A 20024-nucleotide genomic window follows, 5' to 3' on the forward strand; every position below is an offset into this window, starting at 1 on the left:
CTTCCTTGCCCTGCCTGGCTCCAAGGCTTGCCCACATGTGGTCATGAAGGATATTCCACACCCTTCTTCTGGGGACACCATTTTTATCTTACCTCACTAAAATTATTAATACAATCTTTCTTTTTTTAATAGCAGTAAAAGCATTTATTCTGTCCTCCTGGTTAAATGCATGTGTGTGGGGACGTCCAGGAAAGTCAATGTCTTTACCAGTTTGTTGATTAACTGGCATGAGTTGTCTATGCAGCAAACAGAGGTTACACCCTCTGTGTAAGCCCAAGTATTTCTCATTCAGTCTCATGCTCTCTGACACACAAGTCTGAGTTCCTCAGGTGAAAGATCCAATGCCCTTACTAATCCTAAATCTTTTCTGATACAGGGCTGCTACCAGCTGCTGTGCCTTCTCTTACTGTAGAAACTGATATCTCTTCTGCTCATGTTTTGAGATGCAAATAAATATAAAGAATAACTTAGCTTGATTTTTACATTTTCATTTAATGTTGGTAAGACTTTTCCTTACAGCTATAGATCATAAACCATGTTAGTCAGCTCTTTCAGAGAATGAGATGGGCATTTTAACATATACTACATTTCCAAAAGGCCTTGACATTCACTATCAAAATTGAACTACTGTTACACATTTTTATTGCTTTATGTGGCAATAAAAGGGAATATACTTCTCAGAAATGGAGAACTGTAGAGTACCAAGGCCAAGGGATTGCCTGTATCTAGATTATCTGTGAGGCAGAGGCCTAGTTTACTTTTAGCACTTAATATGTTTTTGGCCTTACATAATCATAATGATACTCTTTTTTCAGTAAAATTATAGTTGCAAATATTGTGTTGTTTATTTGTAATATGACATTTATTTTCAAAGCTGATACACCTATTGAAGAATTCACCCCCACTCCAGCCTTTCCTGCTTTGCAGTACCTGGAATCTGTGGACGAAGGGGGAGTAGCCTGGCAAGCTGGCTTGAGAACTGGAGACTTCCTGATTGAGGTAGGAAAACATGGAATTTGATTGTGTGTTCTGGTGGGGGAAATACCGTGTTTTATTTTGAAAAACTTACCTTGAAGTACTGTAAAAGATGCTTATGATCAGTAGTGCGGAGGATGCTGTATTTTGGTTTCATGCAACATTTTAGGAAAGTAGTAACTCAGATATTCCAATGTTTTGGGTGAAGCTTTTGGTTTTAGTTTGAAAATATACTATGCGAGAAACTCCTGGTGGTTGATTCTACTTCTGATTTGGGGTAGCTGCATAGATTACTAATTCTATAACTTTAAAAAATATATTTTGAAGGGTCACTAACATTCATTAGCACAGTATAAATTATGGGTGACAAAATATTCTAAATGAAAATTAATTTCTAGACAATAAAGAGATTTTATTGATGTCTGAATTAATTTTATACAAAAGGTAAACTACATTATGTCCTTTAATTGCATCTACAAAAAAGCCTCCGTGCCAGATTTTATATTTGGTAGATATGGCCAGATAGCAGAGGATTGTTAAAGACCAGTAGGAAGAAGTACTGGGTGTTTGTTTGGTTTTTTTTGACTGATTTATTGCTGTGACACAGGCCATGATAGTTTGGAGGATGCTTCCTTAACAACTTTTGTTTCAAATAGAACATCACTTGTTATATTGTCAGTTGATGCTTTGTTTCCAGATATGTTTTGCAACATGAATCTACAAACTAAAAACAATACTGTTCACACAGTATATGCATATGTGTTAGTGTTCAGATTTTACTTCTGATGTTTCATGTTTCTGTGCTGACTTATCTTTTTCCCCCCTCTGAGGTGTATCTGTATTTGTCAGGCTTTTGAGTTGGAATACAAAACAAATTCTGCATAGATGAAATGAAAGATATAGGGTTCTATTCTGTCTTGAATATAAAGACAATTTAGGTTTGTAACTCCCATGATCATGTAATTAAAGTATATGCAAAAGAACTCCCTATGTATCCGTGAAAGAATAGACTGAATAGATTTTTTCAGGCTACACAACAAATGTGCATGCCCCTCTGAGCTTTGAGTACATTTTATATACTGTATATTTACTTGAGGTATGTAACTACTATGATACCTAGTATATCACTGACTTCTAATTTACAGTAGTAAGTACATATCAATTTATGTGCTTAAACATGCAAAGATACTTTAAAAATGGGAATTACTGGTGTGATGGGTCTCTAGCTAGTTTGTTTTTAAGATTTTGTTCTGGTAGTGCTAGGCATTGGGAGGATAACCTGCTATTTAGAGTGCTTTAAAAAAAAAAAAATCCGTAGAAGTGTCAGCACTAAATTTTCTGTCTTTAAGTGGTCAATTTTCACAGGGAGCTTTGATTGATCGTGAACAATGGCTAATTTCCTAAAAGGGAGATTCTGAAGAGGTATAACAACTGTAGGATAATTAATACTGTACAAAACTATAACTTGGTTTCTTAACAAGCTTCCTAATGAGTTAAATCAACTTCTAGACCCCAGTTCAGTAAAATACGCATTAAAATACTGCCCTGAAGAGGGAGAGTGCCTTAATGAATCAGGGCCTTAATCCATACTTCAGTGCAGTGAAGTTGGTTTGTAGCCTGTTCTGACAGATGTAGTGATCTGAAAAGAATATATACTTCCTCTTCTGATACAGCACAAATAAAATTGATGGAAAATGCAAGAATGACTTTTCAGATTGAGAATGGGCAAGAGCTGGAGATGATAATATACACATTAATAAGCACTTGGGTATTCTAGATTTCACATAACTCTTATTAGCATTGATAAGCCATCATGTAGGGAATTTGTTTCCCATTTGACTTTTATAATTAGAGGAATACTGTGCAACTTGTCCTTTCAATTATTCTTTCATTTTTGATATCTGTATGCATTATTACACTGTAGTACCTGCCCAAGTGGAAAAAATGAATAAGAATAGAGTAAATTACTAATGCAGGAGGGCACCAAATGATGTCTGGATAGTTTTCCATGACACTTACAGCGAAGTCATAGTTCCACAAGTAAACCACCTCAGTGATCAAGCTGACTTGATGAGTGTGATTATATTGAGCAATTGGATTTTTACAGCACTTATGCATCGATTAAATTGTATAAATATGTATAGACATGAAAAAAATGCTTTTATGTATAATATATGTTGGAGGATTGTAAATCAATGTTTGCAAGAAAGAGTCAGAACAAGGTACTTCTCTGTTCACCCTCTCACTGACTTGCTGGGTGACCAAGACCCTAACCCTAACCTCTTTGCCTTTGTTTCCCCTGTGTAAAATATGGGTCACACCACATCTGCTTCATAGGAGGGTTTCAAGGTTTAATTTTCTTAATGTTTAGTGCTCTGAGATCCTTAGATAGAAGATGCTATAGAAACACAGAATATAATATCTAGTGTAATTACACTCATGCCGATGCCATTAGGAAGCTATTTCCTTGTTCCCATGTCTGGCTTGTGTAATAGTTCTCTTGCTTCTATGGCTGTTAATCTCTCTTGTTGTTAATTTTGCTAAAATAGGAATTTTCCCTTACATCTGAAACAGCTGTATGGTTATACACAAATACTGTAGAGTGACTAAAATTAACTTCTTATTTTATTGACGGATACTTAATCCAATAATTCTCGGATACCCTATTTATAGGCTTAATTTTGCTATTGGAAACTTTTGGGAAAATGTGTGACAATTGCTCTTTTAGTAACTTCATTTTCAAACAGAAATAGATCCTTTCATTTGTATAGTTCTTTATAAATACATCTAGGGTATACCCTCTCTTTTATTTTATTTTTATATATATATATTTTTTTTAAATGTAACCCCTGAACTCTTAATTAGGGTATAATTAAGAACTAGATTAACAATGCGTAATTACATGGCCAGCTTTGCAAAGGTTTAGCCTAGAAGTATAGATTTTAAGGTCAGTATGAACCACTGTGGTCCTCCAGTCTGACTTCCTGCTTAGTGCAGGCCATTAAACTTCCCCAAAACAATTCTTATTTGAACTAGTGTGCTCATGTGCACGTGTGTGAAATATATCTGATAGTGCATCATAATTGTAGTGGCAATGTCATCATTAAACTAAAGTATACCTACTATAAAAATGAAACTGTCTGGAACGTTTTACTAATACAATTTTATTTGTTCCTCTTTAAGTGATGTGTTAAACCTCGCATTTGCAAGCAGATTGAAATCTTATTATCGGAATACTGATTGTTTATAGTCTAACTGGAATTCCAAGTTGGTGACTGACAATCTAGTGTTTTGTTTTGTTATAAAAAAAAATGAAATCAAAATTCAAGGTTTGATTGAAAGATTTAAAATTAAACGAATATTTCAGCGGGTAACTCTGAAGAAAAGAAAAAAACAACAACTCTGAATTGATATATCAGAAAGGAATCCATATTAGATTTATGGAACAGTGGTTTCTAGACTGAGATCTTAATAGGAATCCTTTCTCCTTTTAATAATCTAGTTAGTACTTGAGTGACACATGAAGAGCAGTCTGTTGCATATTCTTGCCTTTTTCTTCAGTTGTTAATTGAATATTTATTTGGTATAAATTTGTAATTTAAGTATGGATGAAATGGAAGCAAATCATTTTATTTTTATTGTATATGGTTTTATTTAATATTTACATTAGATCAGAATATCCATTTTTTGAGTGTAGATACAAAGAGAAGAAATAAATCATTTTGGTCAAATTTTAAAAGCTGTATAATCAAAGAGCTGATTTTATATTCACAGGTTTAGCAATAGAAGTTCTTTTGTTTCTTTATGGTACATTTTAGCTTTGGTGGGTAAGAACTGCATACGAGAATAAAGCGATATTAAACTGATTTGACTAGCAAGCTTTTACTGTTGAAACCTAGAGAGTGTAATTCATATCTTCATTTTCTGAAAAGTATAGTGAAGCTTCATTTTTAATATCTTTATTGGAATATCAGATTTGTGTAAATTAGGAAAAATAGTAATTAAATATTGTGTGTGCATGCAGGTAGTACTTACTGCTGGGTGTACTTTAAGAATAGTTTATTTTTAAATAGAGCTGTTGTTTACAAACCCAATCCTGCAAAGGTACTAGTATGACTAGCTTTCTTCCACAGATATGGCTGAAATTCACCCTTGTGCAGGGGTCCCCCACAGTGTCTTAAATCCCACTTAATCCTTATTTTGAGAATGTAAGTGGTGGGAAAGCCTTATGCCGTCCCTCTGCACTGAGGGGGATTTCATTCATGTGTGGGAGGAAGCATACTTGAAGGAGCGACTATTTGTAGGTTCAGGCCCTATGTTCACATCCAAAAAACTGCAAAACATTTAGTTTTAGATTTTAAAGCAGCAGGGACCATTACAATCTACCTTGACATTCAATATAACATTTGACCATCGAATTTCACCTATTTCAAGCCCCCATAACTTCTGGCTGACCTATGGCATAACTTAAAATATCCAATCTTAATTTAAAGACTAGAGCTCAGATCCTCAAAGGGAGTTAGGTCCCAAGTGTCCATGAAAATCAATAAGAGTCAGGCAGCTAAGTGACAGAGAATCCTTCACATCCCTAGGTAGGTTGTGCCAATGATTAATTACCTTCCTTGTTAAAATTTTGTCTAACATCTGCTTACAGCCATTGGATCTTATGACTTTGTTTGCTAAATTAAAGAGCCTTCTACTATCAGAGATCTTTGCCCATGTAGTACTTACAGATTGTGACCAAATCACTTCTTCACCTTCTCTAGGATAAATAGAATCTGTAAGGCAGATTAGACCTTAAATCATTCTTAGATTATTATTTTTTTCTGAACCCTTTTCAATTTGCCAATATCCTCTGAGGTGTGGACAAGAGAACTGGACATAGTATTCCAGTAACAGTCTCTCTAATATTGTATTCTGTAGTAATAATTTCTCCCTACTCTTATTCCCTACTCCCTTTATTCTGTATTCCCCTGCATATACATCCAAGGATCATGCTGGCTTTCTTAGCCATCATGCTGCATTGGAAGATCATGTTCCGCTGGCTGTCCAGCATGACCCCTAAGTTCCTTTCAGTAACATTCCTCTCCAAAATACAGTCCACCATTCTGTGAAAGTACACCTCTACCCCGATATAACACGACCCGATATAACACAAATTCGGATATAACGCGGTAAAGCAGTGCTCCGGGGGGGGGGGGGGGGGGGCGGAGCTGCGCACTCCGGTGGATCAAAGCAAGTTCGATGTAACACGGTTTCACCTATAACACGGTAAGATTTTTTGGCTCCCGAGGACAGCGTTATATCGAGGTAGAGGTGTACATTGCATTTTGCTGTATTAAACCATATGTTGTTTAAGTGATCCAGATCATTGTATGGAATGAACCTATCCTTTTAATTTATCTCTCCAACAACTTCTGTGTCATCTGCCAGCTTTACTTGCATATCATTGATAAAGATATTGCTTAGCATTGGGCGAAGAGCAGACCCCTGTGAGGGACCACTAAAAATACCCCATTGATGATCGTTCCACGTTTACAGTTGTTTTTTTAAAACTTATCAGCCAGTTTTTAGTCCATTTAATATGTGCTACATTGTTTAGATTTTTTAATAGTGCTTATTTTATGTTCAGAAAGTCATGTGTCACATGGCACTAAGAAAAATGGCTTAGAGAAGTCTGACTATATTAATGCAGTTGCCTTTATCAACCAAACTCTCATCAAAAAACAATGTCAAGTTTGTTTAACAAGACCTATTTTCCATAAAACTTTGTTGACTGGCATTAATTATGCTGCAGCATTCAATACTTTGATTGCATCCTGTATCGGCCCTTCCATCAATTTTGCCTGGGGTCACATCAAACTAATTGATAACTACCTGGGTAATGCCATTTACACAGTTTAAAAATTGGCACAATCTTAGCTTCTTTCCATTCCTCCAGAACTTCCCCAGTATTCCAAGTTTACTTAAATAATCAACCTCAGTGGCTCACAGAGCATCTTGGTCAACTTTTAAAAAAAAAAAAAAAAAAAAAAATCTTGGGGGCAAGTTGTCTGGTACTTCAGATCTAAATATGTTTAACTTAGTCGTTGCTGTTTAACATCCTGCCTGGTTATTGTTGGAATAGCAAGTATTTTATTATGACCATAAGTAGCGACTACATCATCCAGCTTCTTTCCAAAATACAGAACAGAAATGTTTATACTATATAACACTACTGCCATTTCTGCATTATTATTGACATTTAGTTCATCGCTATCTAGTAATGGACCTATTCTATTTCTAGAATTGTTTCTGATAGATTTTTTTTTTTTAAATAAATCCCTTCTTTTTGTCCTTAACCATGCTGGCCATAGAGTTGTTTGCTTTTTTTTTTATCAATTGTCTGTATTTATTATGGTTAATTTATAGTCATTGCTGTCAACTTCCCCTTTTTTCATTTAAGATATATAATATTATTTTAAAAAATGTTTATTGTTCCTTTCATTTCCATTTTTAACCAGGATAGTTTTTAAATAGAAGAAACCTTCTTTTGATTGTGGAAATGGTTTGAGTATCTAGTAGAACATTTTTAAACAGCTCCCAATAATCAGTAATTCATGCTGTTTTATATGTTTTCTTCTTGAAAATGATGAACAAAATTGACAACTTTGGGAAATGTGCTCTTTTTAAAGCTGTGTGTGTGTGTGTGTACATTAGATTATTTACATGTAATAAATGTAATTAGGTACAAGTGATCATAACTTAGGAAACCACTGTTGTTGGTTTTTAGATCAATGATCAATTGATCTTTAACTGTCAGATTGAGGTCTAATATAGAATTACCCCAAATTTAGTGTATATAATCTCAACCCTGTATGTGATTGGAGATGACTTTTTATCCTGTGATACAAAAAAGCCAAAAGAAATGCGTAGCTTCAGAAATGCTGAAGGATTTACATAAAATGGCTCATTATAGGCCTCAGTCTGTTTATCCTTCCGTTTTTGTCGATTTTCTCCGTTGCATCAGTTTTTAGTCTCTGAAAATGGGGTTGCTCTCAGTAGCAGTTATATCATTTGTGTACTTGAGTCTGCTTTGTTCAGAAAAATGAGAAAATGAAGTTGTAGGCAATAAAGGTGCATTCACCCCAATTCTATGCACTACTCACAGCTGTGATATTTACGGTGTAGCTCTTCTTTCACATAAAGGGTGCATGGGGGGCAGCTTCTCTTTAGCTCTGTCTGCAAAGATTACACTTCATGAGAGGGCCCCAAAGAAACAACAGAATTTCATTGAACAGCCAATGCAAAGCATTTATTGGCAGCCACAGTAGAGTACTCGGGGTAGCATGCATGGAAGCATCCTTAATCAATGAGCTCCTGTAAAAGAAAGATAAGTTACAGTGCCCTGTGTGAGATTTTGATTTAGACAAAGAGGTCGTCTATGGGATATAGCTCAAGGCTATTTTTAAAATAAACCTTGCATCACAGATTCTGATGATTGATTCAGTCTTTTTCCTTTTCTACTAAACGTTATGAGTTCCTGTATTCAGAATTCTAACCACTAGAGTTTACTGAGGCCTACAGTTTTGATGAGTGTCTGAAATTTGTGTTCTTTAGTCTTTTTCCCTCCTCTATCAGGACATCCATTGTCCTTTTTCTTGTAAAGTTAATCTTTATTTGCACAGATGTTGTTTACATATCCAAATTTCAAATGGCTAGGTAAGCAATGAAGAAAATAAGCGAATTCTGTGGAATTATTGTGGGCTATTTTATAGGATGTTTAATGCGTTCCTATAGAATCTTCTTTAGTATTTTCTTGACTTGTGTGCTGCTTAACACTGGAAAATAGGAAGTGTGTAAGCCAGAAAAGATGTTTAAATGCAAAAATTTTAAAGCAAAAGGTTAATATTGTCTTGTGTTAAGTTTCTGCATTGTCATTGTCTGTCTTTGTTCCACTAAAAGACTCAAAGCTGACTGGCTAATGTCCACCCTAAAACAATACTTTGCAGTAAGTTCTGTCATTGCCAACTTGGCTGCCTTTCTTTTTTACGATGTGATCTCCTTCATTTGAATATTAAGAGAGAATGGCAGTGCATATTGTAGAGCATTCTGGGTTCTATTCCTGGACAGTGTAGTCTTTGTATGTAGCTCACCAGGACAAACTAATTTACTGTACTGTAACTGGTAAATTAGAAGAATAACTTTTTTTAAGGATAACCCTTAGAACATTTTCTAAAAGGGGATGTCCTATTATGGTCTTGAGACTTATCTGGATGCATAGTACCTTGCACTGAAAAAGTAATCTGATACTGGAGGGCTAGCAAGAACCTCTGTGTATGCAGTATCTCGTAGCAATAGTTTAATTTCCCAAACATCTAGATCAGACACTAATATCTCATAGGTCTGTGCTCAAAGAAAACTGAAATGGGTTCTGGTTTGACCAGCAGTTGGAGATTTTAGGAAATCCCTGATTACCAATTAGTCACACAATTCTCTCTGACTCTGGTGTCTCAATAACACACTTTGTGAGTACAACACACTTCATGCTTGATGGAATAAAAATTTCTACACCTCCCCTCCCCCCAATCACAGTCCATAAGAAACTTTCTGTGAAAATTTGGGGTTTACACCTTTCTTGCATTTAAATCATGTAAGTGTTGGTATCAACCAGGTATTGGTGTGACTGTAGGAATAAAATAGGAGTGATTATGCTTACGTTGGTGTTAAACAGTGGGTATTCCCAAAGGCAAACTCTGCTTCTACAAACCTGAACAGACTCAGACCATGCTGAGCATTTTTGCAGTTAATGAAAAGTCTTTTGCCTTCTTCACTGACAAACCTGACATCTCATAGCTTATTAAACATTATATGGTGTTAGAAGTTGCATGAAACCCCATGTTGAAACTATTGTTCATCAGGGTCCACTGGATTTGCAAGGAAACCTTGCAGAAAAGTGGCACCTGATTAAGACCCTACTGCAAACAGAGCACTTTACCTGCAGGCAATGACACTACTCCACATTGCACGTCCAGATTTTACTAGTATGAACATCTCACATTCTCAGCAGAATACTCACAGAGTAACATGATAGATGAGAATGCTACTCAGGCTCGCTGACTGTGACCCTAAAGATCAGTAACTAGTTTGGTTGGATCCTAAAAATACATTAATAAAAGAACTAGCTTCCTCACCACAGAGGCAAATGGGTAGACGAACAAGGACTTGACTTCCCACAAGATTTCAGTTATTCAAACCTAAGCAAATAATTCGCTTAAAAATACAACTGAAAGGCAGACAAAATCATTTGGTGGTTGTCCGCCCACAAAAACCATTATAAAACCATTGCCCAGAATCAACAGAGAGTCCTGTGGCACCTTATAGACTAACAGATGTATTGGAGCATAAGCTTTCGTGGGTGAATATCCACTTCGTCAGACGCATTGCCCAGAATGACATCCAAGCAACCAGTGTGCTTCAGAACAGATGATAGCTAGAAGCTGGTGTCTCAGGTTCAGGGCAAGTATGCCTCTTCTATGGTCCAACCAGGGCACCTAGTTTAAGCTTCTGGCTCCCAGCCATCACCTCTCTTGGGCGAAGATCCGCATCTCATTCCCTTGGGACCAGGGTTTTTCCAGGCTGCAAAGTTCCCTGCTGACTCTGTGATATTCTCAGCAAGCCAGACTGCCTAAACAGGCCAGCGTCTGTGCTTTGCTTTCCTTCTAGAGGCTATGAACAGTGTAATTGCCCACAGACACAAGTTACCACACAACTTTTGCTAAGCAAGCACATTTATTCTTGAGGCGAAAGCATTACAGAGAAAACATTTAAAAACAACAAAAGAACCTACATGCATGCTAAAAAAACTTACCAGATGTCACCCCAACCTCACCTCAAGCTATGGTAGGTGTCAGTCCTTCAAAACCCACAACTGGCTTTTCCTCATAGTTAACAAGTTCATAACTGTCTCAGATTCTGAACCAGAGTGCAGGCTGGGCAGTTCATCTGTTTCTTTATACAGCTGGGGCCTTTGATCTAGTCTCTGGGAACAGGTAATCAGCAGATAGTGATGCACTTTTCAGGGCATAGTTCAAAAGGCTTGGTGAGAGAAGTGGGGGAGTATGCATTAACCTCTCCCTGTGTATTCCCCAGAAAATCCACTTCTTCCCTATTCCCAAAAGCCTGTTCTTGTCTGACACATTTTCAATATAGTCTTGTGAACGCCGAGGCCTCACATCACATCTCCCCCTAGAGAGGCTACATGCAATTCCAGCTCACAAAAATGCATACATTTTGCATTTACTACAATAGACCCCCAAAGATACTTAAACTTAGTTAAATAAGGTCTCCCAAGGATATGCAGGAAATTGCTATATATGCCACCGATGGCAAATGACTTTATCCTGCTATGACTCTGCTGTATTGTGGAGTTGGATAGTCCCAAAGTACCTCAGACATTACTGGTATTTACTTGAAATACCTGCGATATCACCGATGACAAAGTAAAATATGGAAATGTACTTCCTTGGGGAAGAGAAGGGATTGAAAGAATGTCAGTAATTATTATAACATCCAAAGGCTCCAATCAAGATTGGCACCTGGTTCTGTTGGGCACTGTGCTAACACAGTTTAAGAGATGGCCCCTGTCCTGGAGTGTTTGCAATTTAAGGGCAGATTGTGATATCATTACGCAAGTTGAATACTGCCTTACTCTAAGAGTAGTTGAAACCACTAGGAGTTACTCTTTATGAATAAGGGTACTACAGTCTAGTCCTCCTATAAATATTGTACCAGTGCCAGAAGAATAATTAGTCACAAGCACCATCAAAGTTGCCAATACAGAATCACTGTGCAGCAGTGTTACTAAAGTTGCTTTAGTCTCCCAAGGATATGCAGGAAGTACAACCAGGCCCAAGCCACATTTTGATCAGCCTCTGGAGTAAGTAGTACCAGTGGCCTTGCCCTAGGAGAACCAACTTGCGTAGATACATACAGGAACAAAAGTATAATTGCATAAGTTTCTTTGACAAGAATTTCAAAATTCATTGACCAATTTATGGTATTGTTTTTTGTATGTTTGAGATCTTTATCTTGTACTGTAGATTTCTGTTTGTATAAATAGCCATTTCTCTTGCCCTTTTGTCCCATTTCCCTTTCAAAAATCAAATTGTAGGATGAATAGTCAGTCTTTGAGCATTTACAAGTTTAAATGTGGATATATCATTGTAAATAGCTAGACTTTAGTAAGGCATTTGATACGGTCTCGCATGATATTCTTATCGATAAACTAGGCAAATACAATTTAGATGGGGCTACTATAAGGTGGGTGCATAACTGGCTGGATAACCGTACTCCGAGAGTTGTTATTAATGGTTCCCAATCCTGCTGGAAAGGCATAACGAGTGGGGTACCGCAGGGGTCTGTTTTGGGACCGGCTCTGTTCAATATCTTCATTAATGACTTAGATATTGGCATAGAAAGTACGCTTATTAAGTTTGCGGATGATACCAAACTGGGAGGGATTGCAACTGCTTTGGAGGACAGGGTCATAATTCAAAATGATCTGGACAAATTGGAGAAATGGTCTGAGGTAAACAGGATGAAGTTTAACAAAGACAAATGCAAAGTGCTCCACTTAGGAAGAAAAAATCAGTTTCACACATACAGAATGGGAAGAGACTGTCTAGGAAGGAGTACGGCAGAAAGGGATCTAGGGGTTATAGTGGACCACAAGCTAAATATGAGTCAACAGTGTGATGCTGTTGCAAAAAAAGCAAACATGATTCTGGGATGTATTAACAGGTGTGTTGTGAGCAAGACACGAGAAGTCATTCTTCCGCTCTACTCTGCTCTGGTTAGGCCTCAGCTGGAGTATTGTGTCCAGTTCTGGGCACCGCATTTCAAAAAAGATGTGGAGAAATTGGAAAGGGTCCAGAGAAGAGCAACAAGAATGATTAAAGGTCTTGAGAACATGACCTATGAAGGAAGGCTGAAAGAATTGGGTTTGTTTAGTTTGGAAAAGAGAAGACTGAGAGGGGACATGATAGCAGTTTTCAGGTATTTAAAAGGGTGTCATAAGGAGGAGGGAGAAAACTTGTTCACCTTAGCCTCTAAGGATAGAACAAGAAGCAATGGGTTTAAACTGCAGCAAGGGAGGTCTAGGTTGGACATTAGGAAAAAGTTCCTAACTGTCAGGGTGGTTAAACAGTGGAATAAATTGCCTAGGGAGGTTGTGGAATCTCCGTCTCTGGAGATATTTAAGAGTAGGTTAGATAAATGTCTATCAGGGATGGTCTAGACAGTATTTAGTCCTGCCATGCGGGCAGGGGACTGGACTCGATGACCTCTCGAGGTCCCTTCCAGTCCTAGAATCTATGAATCTATAAATCACAGCTATGAATAGTCTTTGTTACTTTAGAAATCTATGACTCCCCTCTTTTAAATGACTTAATGCTTAAGTTGTTAAGTTCTGAGACTAGACCTTAAATAGTGACCTTACTATATATAGGAAAGCTATTTTAAGTAAACTTCAGAAGTTTATAAAATATATTTTATAAAATTTCCTTGAGTCCTGTACCTTTGATCTCATGGTACTATGGAAGCCTGGCTTTATGGGTTAAGAAATATGAAAAATATCACTCATTTATATTTTTTCTAAAATACGAGGTACATACAAATGCTATAAATAGGAGGGGGTGCTGCAAAGTTACAGAATTGTAGGGGAAGGAAGCTGGTGTGGTGAACCCATATCAATCAAAGGTGTACTAAATGAACAAAACTCATATTGGCCAACATTCTATCACTGATGAAGCACAACTGTAAAATGTGGTTTGGGGGTTGTTGTTTCTCCTCCTTCTCCCAGGTGGTGGTATCATTCTATGCTAAGACTTTCTCTTGTCGCCATACTTGGGGAATGATACAGCGTGCAGTATGTTTTATGTTTAGAAAGCTGTCTTTTCAGTGATGTTGCTTATTCTGAAAATGGCAATTGATTTTGTGGCAATGTAAAGATTGTACACCTTCCAATAGTGAAGCACTGAATGCCTAGTTATCTCCTTTTACAAGCTTAAAGACTGTCTAGAATTTGGAGATGAAGTTCTTTGGCATCTGAAAAACATGCACTACAGGAGTCTTGATCCAAAAATAGTTATTTTGCAAGGAATATTATCACCTTTCAAATATCTGTGAAATCAACATCCAAATATTGAAGCACCTTTGCAGTTAACTCACGTATATTAAAATTGTCTAGACATTTTTAATAAGTTCTCCTTTTCTAGTTTGGTTAGTAAGTTCCCTGTTACTGAAAAGTGCTTGTTAATATGCTAGTATGTTCAATGAATAAAAATCTTAATATTAATGTAACGTTAAGGACTGCAGTCACTCGGGTCAGGAAATTTGCACCATTGAGGTTTTCCTGCTATGCACATTGTGCAGTCTATATAATCTCTTGTTTTGTGCTGATAAATGTTAATTAATATTACTCTTAAGAGAAAGAGAGAGAGAAAATACAACAGATACAGGCAGAAAATACAACAGACACAGGCAGAATTGCAGGGGGGCACATAGGAGCAACCATATTTTTTGGAGTCTTTTTACTTTTGAGTTCAGTATTGCGGACAAAATACTGCTTTAATTTCATTACCGATTCTTTTACATTTAATTTCTAATGTGTTCTCAATAAATAAATAAATTTACAGGAAAAGGTCCTCTGCCCACTCCTTCCCAAGCTATTATAGATATGAGATTCAGAACCAACAGCAAGCTTGTGTTGCCGTCTTTCTTTCTTCTCCTACCTTCATCATTTCAATCTGAATAAGGGCACTTATGTAACAGTTGTATGTTAACAGAAGGATCTAGCTTCCACACTAGACCATGGAAGTGCTTACTTAAACACTGCCACTGCAGTGTAGAACCTAATTGGTTTTTTTCAAATCACACGTGAGAAGCTTCTTTTCCTCTTAGCTTTTAAAGACCTAATTCCAGTACTGGATGGCCTGATCCAAGATTGTTTTAAAGAAAATATCTGGCTCATCAGTCTTGATGACTTACCATTCTTACCTGGTGTTGAGACAGAGTTATAACTGTTGGGAGGACAAGGTTTATGAGGTGAACATGGTGAGAAGAAACTGTTTTCACAGGGATTACAAATGCTATTCATCTTCCTCAATGAATAACCTGTGCACTTTTTTTCTGAAAATGTCCAAAACTTTTTTTTCCCTTTGAATGTGGGATTCTGCCTTTTTTACTTCTCAGAACCACAGATGTATCAGGAAAATTCTGCAAAATAAGCTAAAGGTCATGAGCTTAGATCCCACCTTACAGTCTGAAAAGTTTTTACCTACAAATGTTGAAGTAATACCAAAGATTATTGTAAATGAAAAAGATTACAGAAGAAACAGTATTTCTCTCATTTTTCAGTTTTTTGTTTTTGACAGCAAATTCATGATGTCAACTGCCATGTTTCCCTTATATAGTCAGTTTCTATTTTTTTGCCTGTTAACGCTCTCAATCCAGTCTCATAGCTGTTTATTTCTCCTTGTGTCCTTGAGATAATTGGAACTCCTAGACAGCCTTTTTGACAAGTAGCAGGTTCCCTTTTTTCTTAGTGCTGGAGGTGATTTGGAACCCAAGGTCTGTAAGGGCTGACTGGCCTATGCAGTGGAATCTTTCTGGCAAGTAATTGTGATCGTAGGTCTAAGGTTTGTTCTTGAAAAATTCCATCAAACAAAAGCTTAACAGGAAAAGATCATCTTTCTTTGCTGGATTTTTGTGGCTAGATCTGTGGACTCAAATGTGGTAGCCCACAGGCACCTGGGGTTGGAGCCATGGAAGGTGGATGTGCTTCTACACACAGTATCATTCAGAGCAGCCCATATCAGAAAGTTTCAGTTCTTAATCCAGTATCACAGCTGATTGCTGAAACACGGAACTCTCAGTCAAAGAAGTATGACAATTATAGATAGAATAACTCATTGAATCATAGAAAGAAAACTTAAGATGGAGCATGCATTTCCGAGATCATTTGGCTCATGGAAAGTAACTGGTATCAGAGTGCTCAGAAATATATATTTTCCCCCTAGAGCTGCAAGTAGTGAGACTAGTACTGATTTCATATCAGAGACCACATAGCTAATCCTCATGTATTATTGATTTCAGTTAACATCTTAAGTATATGTCAAGTCATAGGTGAAGTTCAAGCTCTGTTTTGCCCTCAGAAGCATAAATTCATAAAAGGCATAACATCTGAAGTTCTGGAATAGCATCCTAGAGATTAATTACCTAATTTTTCCAGAATTTACAGTCTTACAGTCTGTACTGTTGTTGACAAAAGTGAAGCCTCACTCATAATCTTTTTCTTCAGTTAACTTACTCTATAATATGTTCTGTTCCTCTAACAAAGTAAGTTATTCAGTCCTGGGGCTTAAACTTACACTCATCTTCCTTATTTCTGTAATGGTCGTGCCAAGACAAAATGACAACTTAAAACTCTGTTAGTTTAACACATCATTTAGTTTTTAACTAAAAGGTGGATCATTATGACTTTATTTCAATTACTAGATGCAAGAACAGTTCTCTTTAAATGAGTACAAAATATTTATTGCAAGTATTTCTGAAAGTTTATTATGAGAGTTCTAACTATTTTTGGATTTTCTCTATATAATCAATCAGTCACGAAAAGCATCTGAGTAATGGGTATGAGCAATGTACTAGAAATATCAGTTGGAGATAGAAATGTGACCTTAAATCCAAAGTTAAACTCTGTCTCTGAGCGGCTATTTAGTCCTATAACTCACTATTAATTGAGAATTATCCCTCAAATAGCTTAATATGTTAAGAAATGCTCACTCTGCTAGCCGAGTTTTGGCTTTGGCGAGACTGGAAGTTATGAAGAACTCTTTTTCAGGGGTGGGCAATAGTATTTGCCTGGAAGCATTATTTCTTTTTCCACCTTCCTCCTCTTCTCCTGTTGAGAGTTGCTGGTTTTCCCCCTTTTTCCTGCTCCTTCCTCATGGTGTGGGGAGGGGGTGACTCATGGCATGTCTGGGTACTTGGGCTTCTCCCACCCGCCACTACTGCCAGTAGGCAGTGGAGGTGATGCAGGTCTGTGTTATAGACTTTTGTCTTTGGGAGGGTGAAAGGAAAATATGGAAAATTTTTCCAGGGCATGGGGAGCCATTGCAGACTCGTTGATTCAGCCCCACTCTTCCCATCCTTATATTAGGTATCCTGGGATAACCGGAACAGCTGATCACCAGTTATAGGTCTGAAAAGGCTTTTTCTCAATGACAAAATTAGCAAGCTGTTGTGTGGGACCACCGCATCTAAGTGGTCTAGTTGTGGGGAGGGGGAGAAGTTGTTCATTAAATTACGGTTGTCGCAACTTTAGGTTCCAGTGTTGTTTGCCAATTTAATAAGGTTCATTTGGGAGTTCTAAATCCCAGTGGGTTGTTCTTGCAAATTTCCTGGGCACTCGCATGGCATGGTGAGGGGGCATACCTCAATGTTTGGCACAGCTGGTGAGGAGAGGAGAGGTCAGGACTATGGCATCTTGACAGGCTCCTTTGGCAGGCCTTAGGGCAACTGCCTTCACTCTCATCCTCTGGCTAATAATGCAACAGGGGTCATTGGTGCCCATTTGAGATCTGCACTGAAATAGCCCTGCTGAGTAGTTTGGGGTAATTTGCCCCAGTTAGGTATTTGTTAAATAAATGTGCAGCCTCCACATTTTAGTATAATGTGGTGTGCGTGTCTTCTTGTTTCCATGTCCACATCAATTAAAGTCAACACCTTTTAATATAATGAATCAGGCAATCACTTATGTGCATTTACCCTCCAAAAATGTCAAAATCTAAAATTAAACTCTTCTATAAACTGGCAAATACTAGAAAATTCAAATACAGCTGAAACACAGTCCATAAACTAGCACATTCGTAGATGCACATGGTGTCGTCTTTAATATAGGCACAAATGGGTTATGCATTAATTGTCTCCTTAAACCCTCTTTTTCTATGACATGGTCAATTTTAGCTTGTCTCCAGAAGTTATTTTCATTTATGTAATCTTCTTTTCTTGTTTGACCCAAATCTTAGGTCTGGAGACTCTGGTTGGAACTTTCAGACTTGTCTAGGGGGGTCAGATGCATTTTCCATTAATTTTAATTTTTCCTATAACTAATGAAAGATGTCTAAACTCATGTCAACAGAACTGAAAATCCCAACCTAAAGCACTTTACCTATTCACAGAAGTGTTGTAACACAAGCCACAATGATGTAAGCATCCCACACATCGACCTTGCCAATGTGTCTAAACTATATTTGGAAAGGACCATCTCTGGGCAAAAAGTAGTTCAGTGTCTAATAGCACTTTTTATCAGTAGATCTCATAGTGCCTTACAAAGGAGGTACCATTTTACAGATAGGGAGCTGAGGCACAGAGGTGAAGTTACTTGCCCGAGGTCACCTGCACATTAGTGGCAGAGCTGGAACCTAGATCTTCTTCTGTATTCCAGTCCAGTGCTCTGTCCACTAGGTCACGCTGTCTTCAGTTTTTGTACTTTATTTTTCTACTGAGTAAGAGTGCCAATTGTGCTAATTTTTTTTTTTTTTTTTTTTAATTTAAGAGGCAGACATTCGTTCATTAGGAACTAAATTGAGGTTACCAGTGTATTTCATATAGGCTACTGTATGGTACTGGTCACTACCAATCTTGGCTAGATTTGAACCAATAACTTATCTATAAGTTTTCATGTCTCATAAATAATTCTCCTAATTCTTCCAGTATGTATGAATTTTATGTGTTTAATAACTGGGAATATGAAAGGTATAAAATTTTATAGATTATATATGACAACTGGCACAATGTATTTTTTGTAATCAGGAATAGTAATTTTTAAATTGCTCTTTTCTCTGCAGTCAATAATTAATTATCACAGTTGCTTGTTAATTTGCATGGTAATCCTGTTTATAATTTAACCACTAAATAAATCACTATTTATAACTTAACATGCCTTCTAGATGGTAATATATATAAATAAGCGCTGTGTTTAGTCCAGCTTCAGTTTCTAACTTTAATGACTGTCAACAGACTTTACTAATCCTATTTAAAATATTCCTTAACAGTTTATTATTAGGCTAGTTCTAGTGGAGGATGAAAGTCTCTTAAATTCTGCAGTAATTGATTTGAATTCAAATCAGGTATAAACAAAACGTTCACAATGCTCTGTGGGCAATTTTCAGTCAAGAAAATTTAGTACAGTTAAGCACAATTGCTGGTTGTTGTTCAAAATAGCTTGAGGTCAATGTTCGAATGGCTGTACATGGCAGATTTATTTGTTGTCCCCTCTTAAACATTAGCTGACCTTCGATTGCCAGAATGGTGCAAATCCATCAACATGGAGAGCTCAATTAATATACGACAAATTAAATACCTAAAAATAGGGGCAATAGCCATATACAGGATGATACGAACATTAAAGTGACCATCTAATCATAAATCAGATGAAACCAATTATCACACTGCTATAAAAAGTGCCTCAGATATCAAAAGGGAGGGGGCAATTACCAGAAGAAACTGATGGAAAATAGTTCGGCAGATTAGTTCTCCGTTTGCACAATATTAGCCTACATTAATAAGATCCCATTCTCTCCCCACCCATCCTCAGAATTTATCATTTTCATTTTGTGCAGAGATGGGCTTCCCTGAAATCCTGCTTAAAAACTACTCTTAAATTGGCATTCAGGAAACCCTGAATACTTCTATTTTTATTGCATGTGGTTTGGACAATACCTTTATTTTAAATGCTTAATAATATTTATCTTAAACTAATGGTTATTTTTATCTGAATCAGAGCTTTGCAGCCTGGTCAAGGCTGTGCAAAGTGGGGTTCAAATGGTTCCAGTGGAACCAGGCTCAGTCCTGTCAGAAGCCCATTAAGGGCCCTGTTTACTTCTCGCTCTTTTCTCCCACCATGGGGTCCTAGCCTTTTCTATAACTGCTGCCTTCACTTGACCTTAATGGACCTCATCTGCATTCCTGAGCCCTGGCTTATTAGTTTCACCTGATATAACTCT

The 20024-nt window shown here is 37.1% G+C and overlaps 1 protein-coding gene across 1 annotated transcript in view; it reads left to right on the top strand.

Moving 5' to 3' along the window:
• SHANK2 (SH3 and multiple ankyrin repeat domains 2) overlaps positions 1 to 20024 on the top strand; it is a 569301-nt gene that overhangs the window by 367568 nt on the left and 181709 nt on the right. Inside the window, exon 15 of the mRNA XM_065403513.1 lies at positions 875 to 999. Within this exon, the coding sequence (XP_065259585.1) occupies positions 875 to 999 (125 nt within the window). The remainder of the gene's footprint in view (positions 1 to 874; positions 1000 to 20024) is intronic.

This window comes from Emys orbicularis, chromosome 4, assembly GCF_028017835.1.
Source record: "Emys orbicularis isolate rEmyOrb1 chromosome 4, rEmyOrb1.hap1, whole genome shotgun sequence".
NCBI lineage: Eukaryota > Metazoa > Chordata > Testudines > Emydidae > Emys > Emys orbicularis.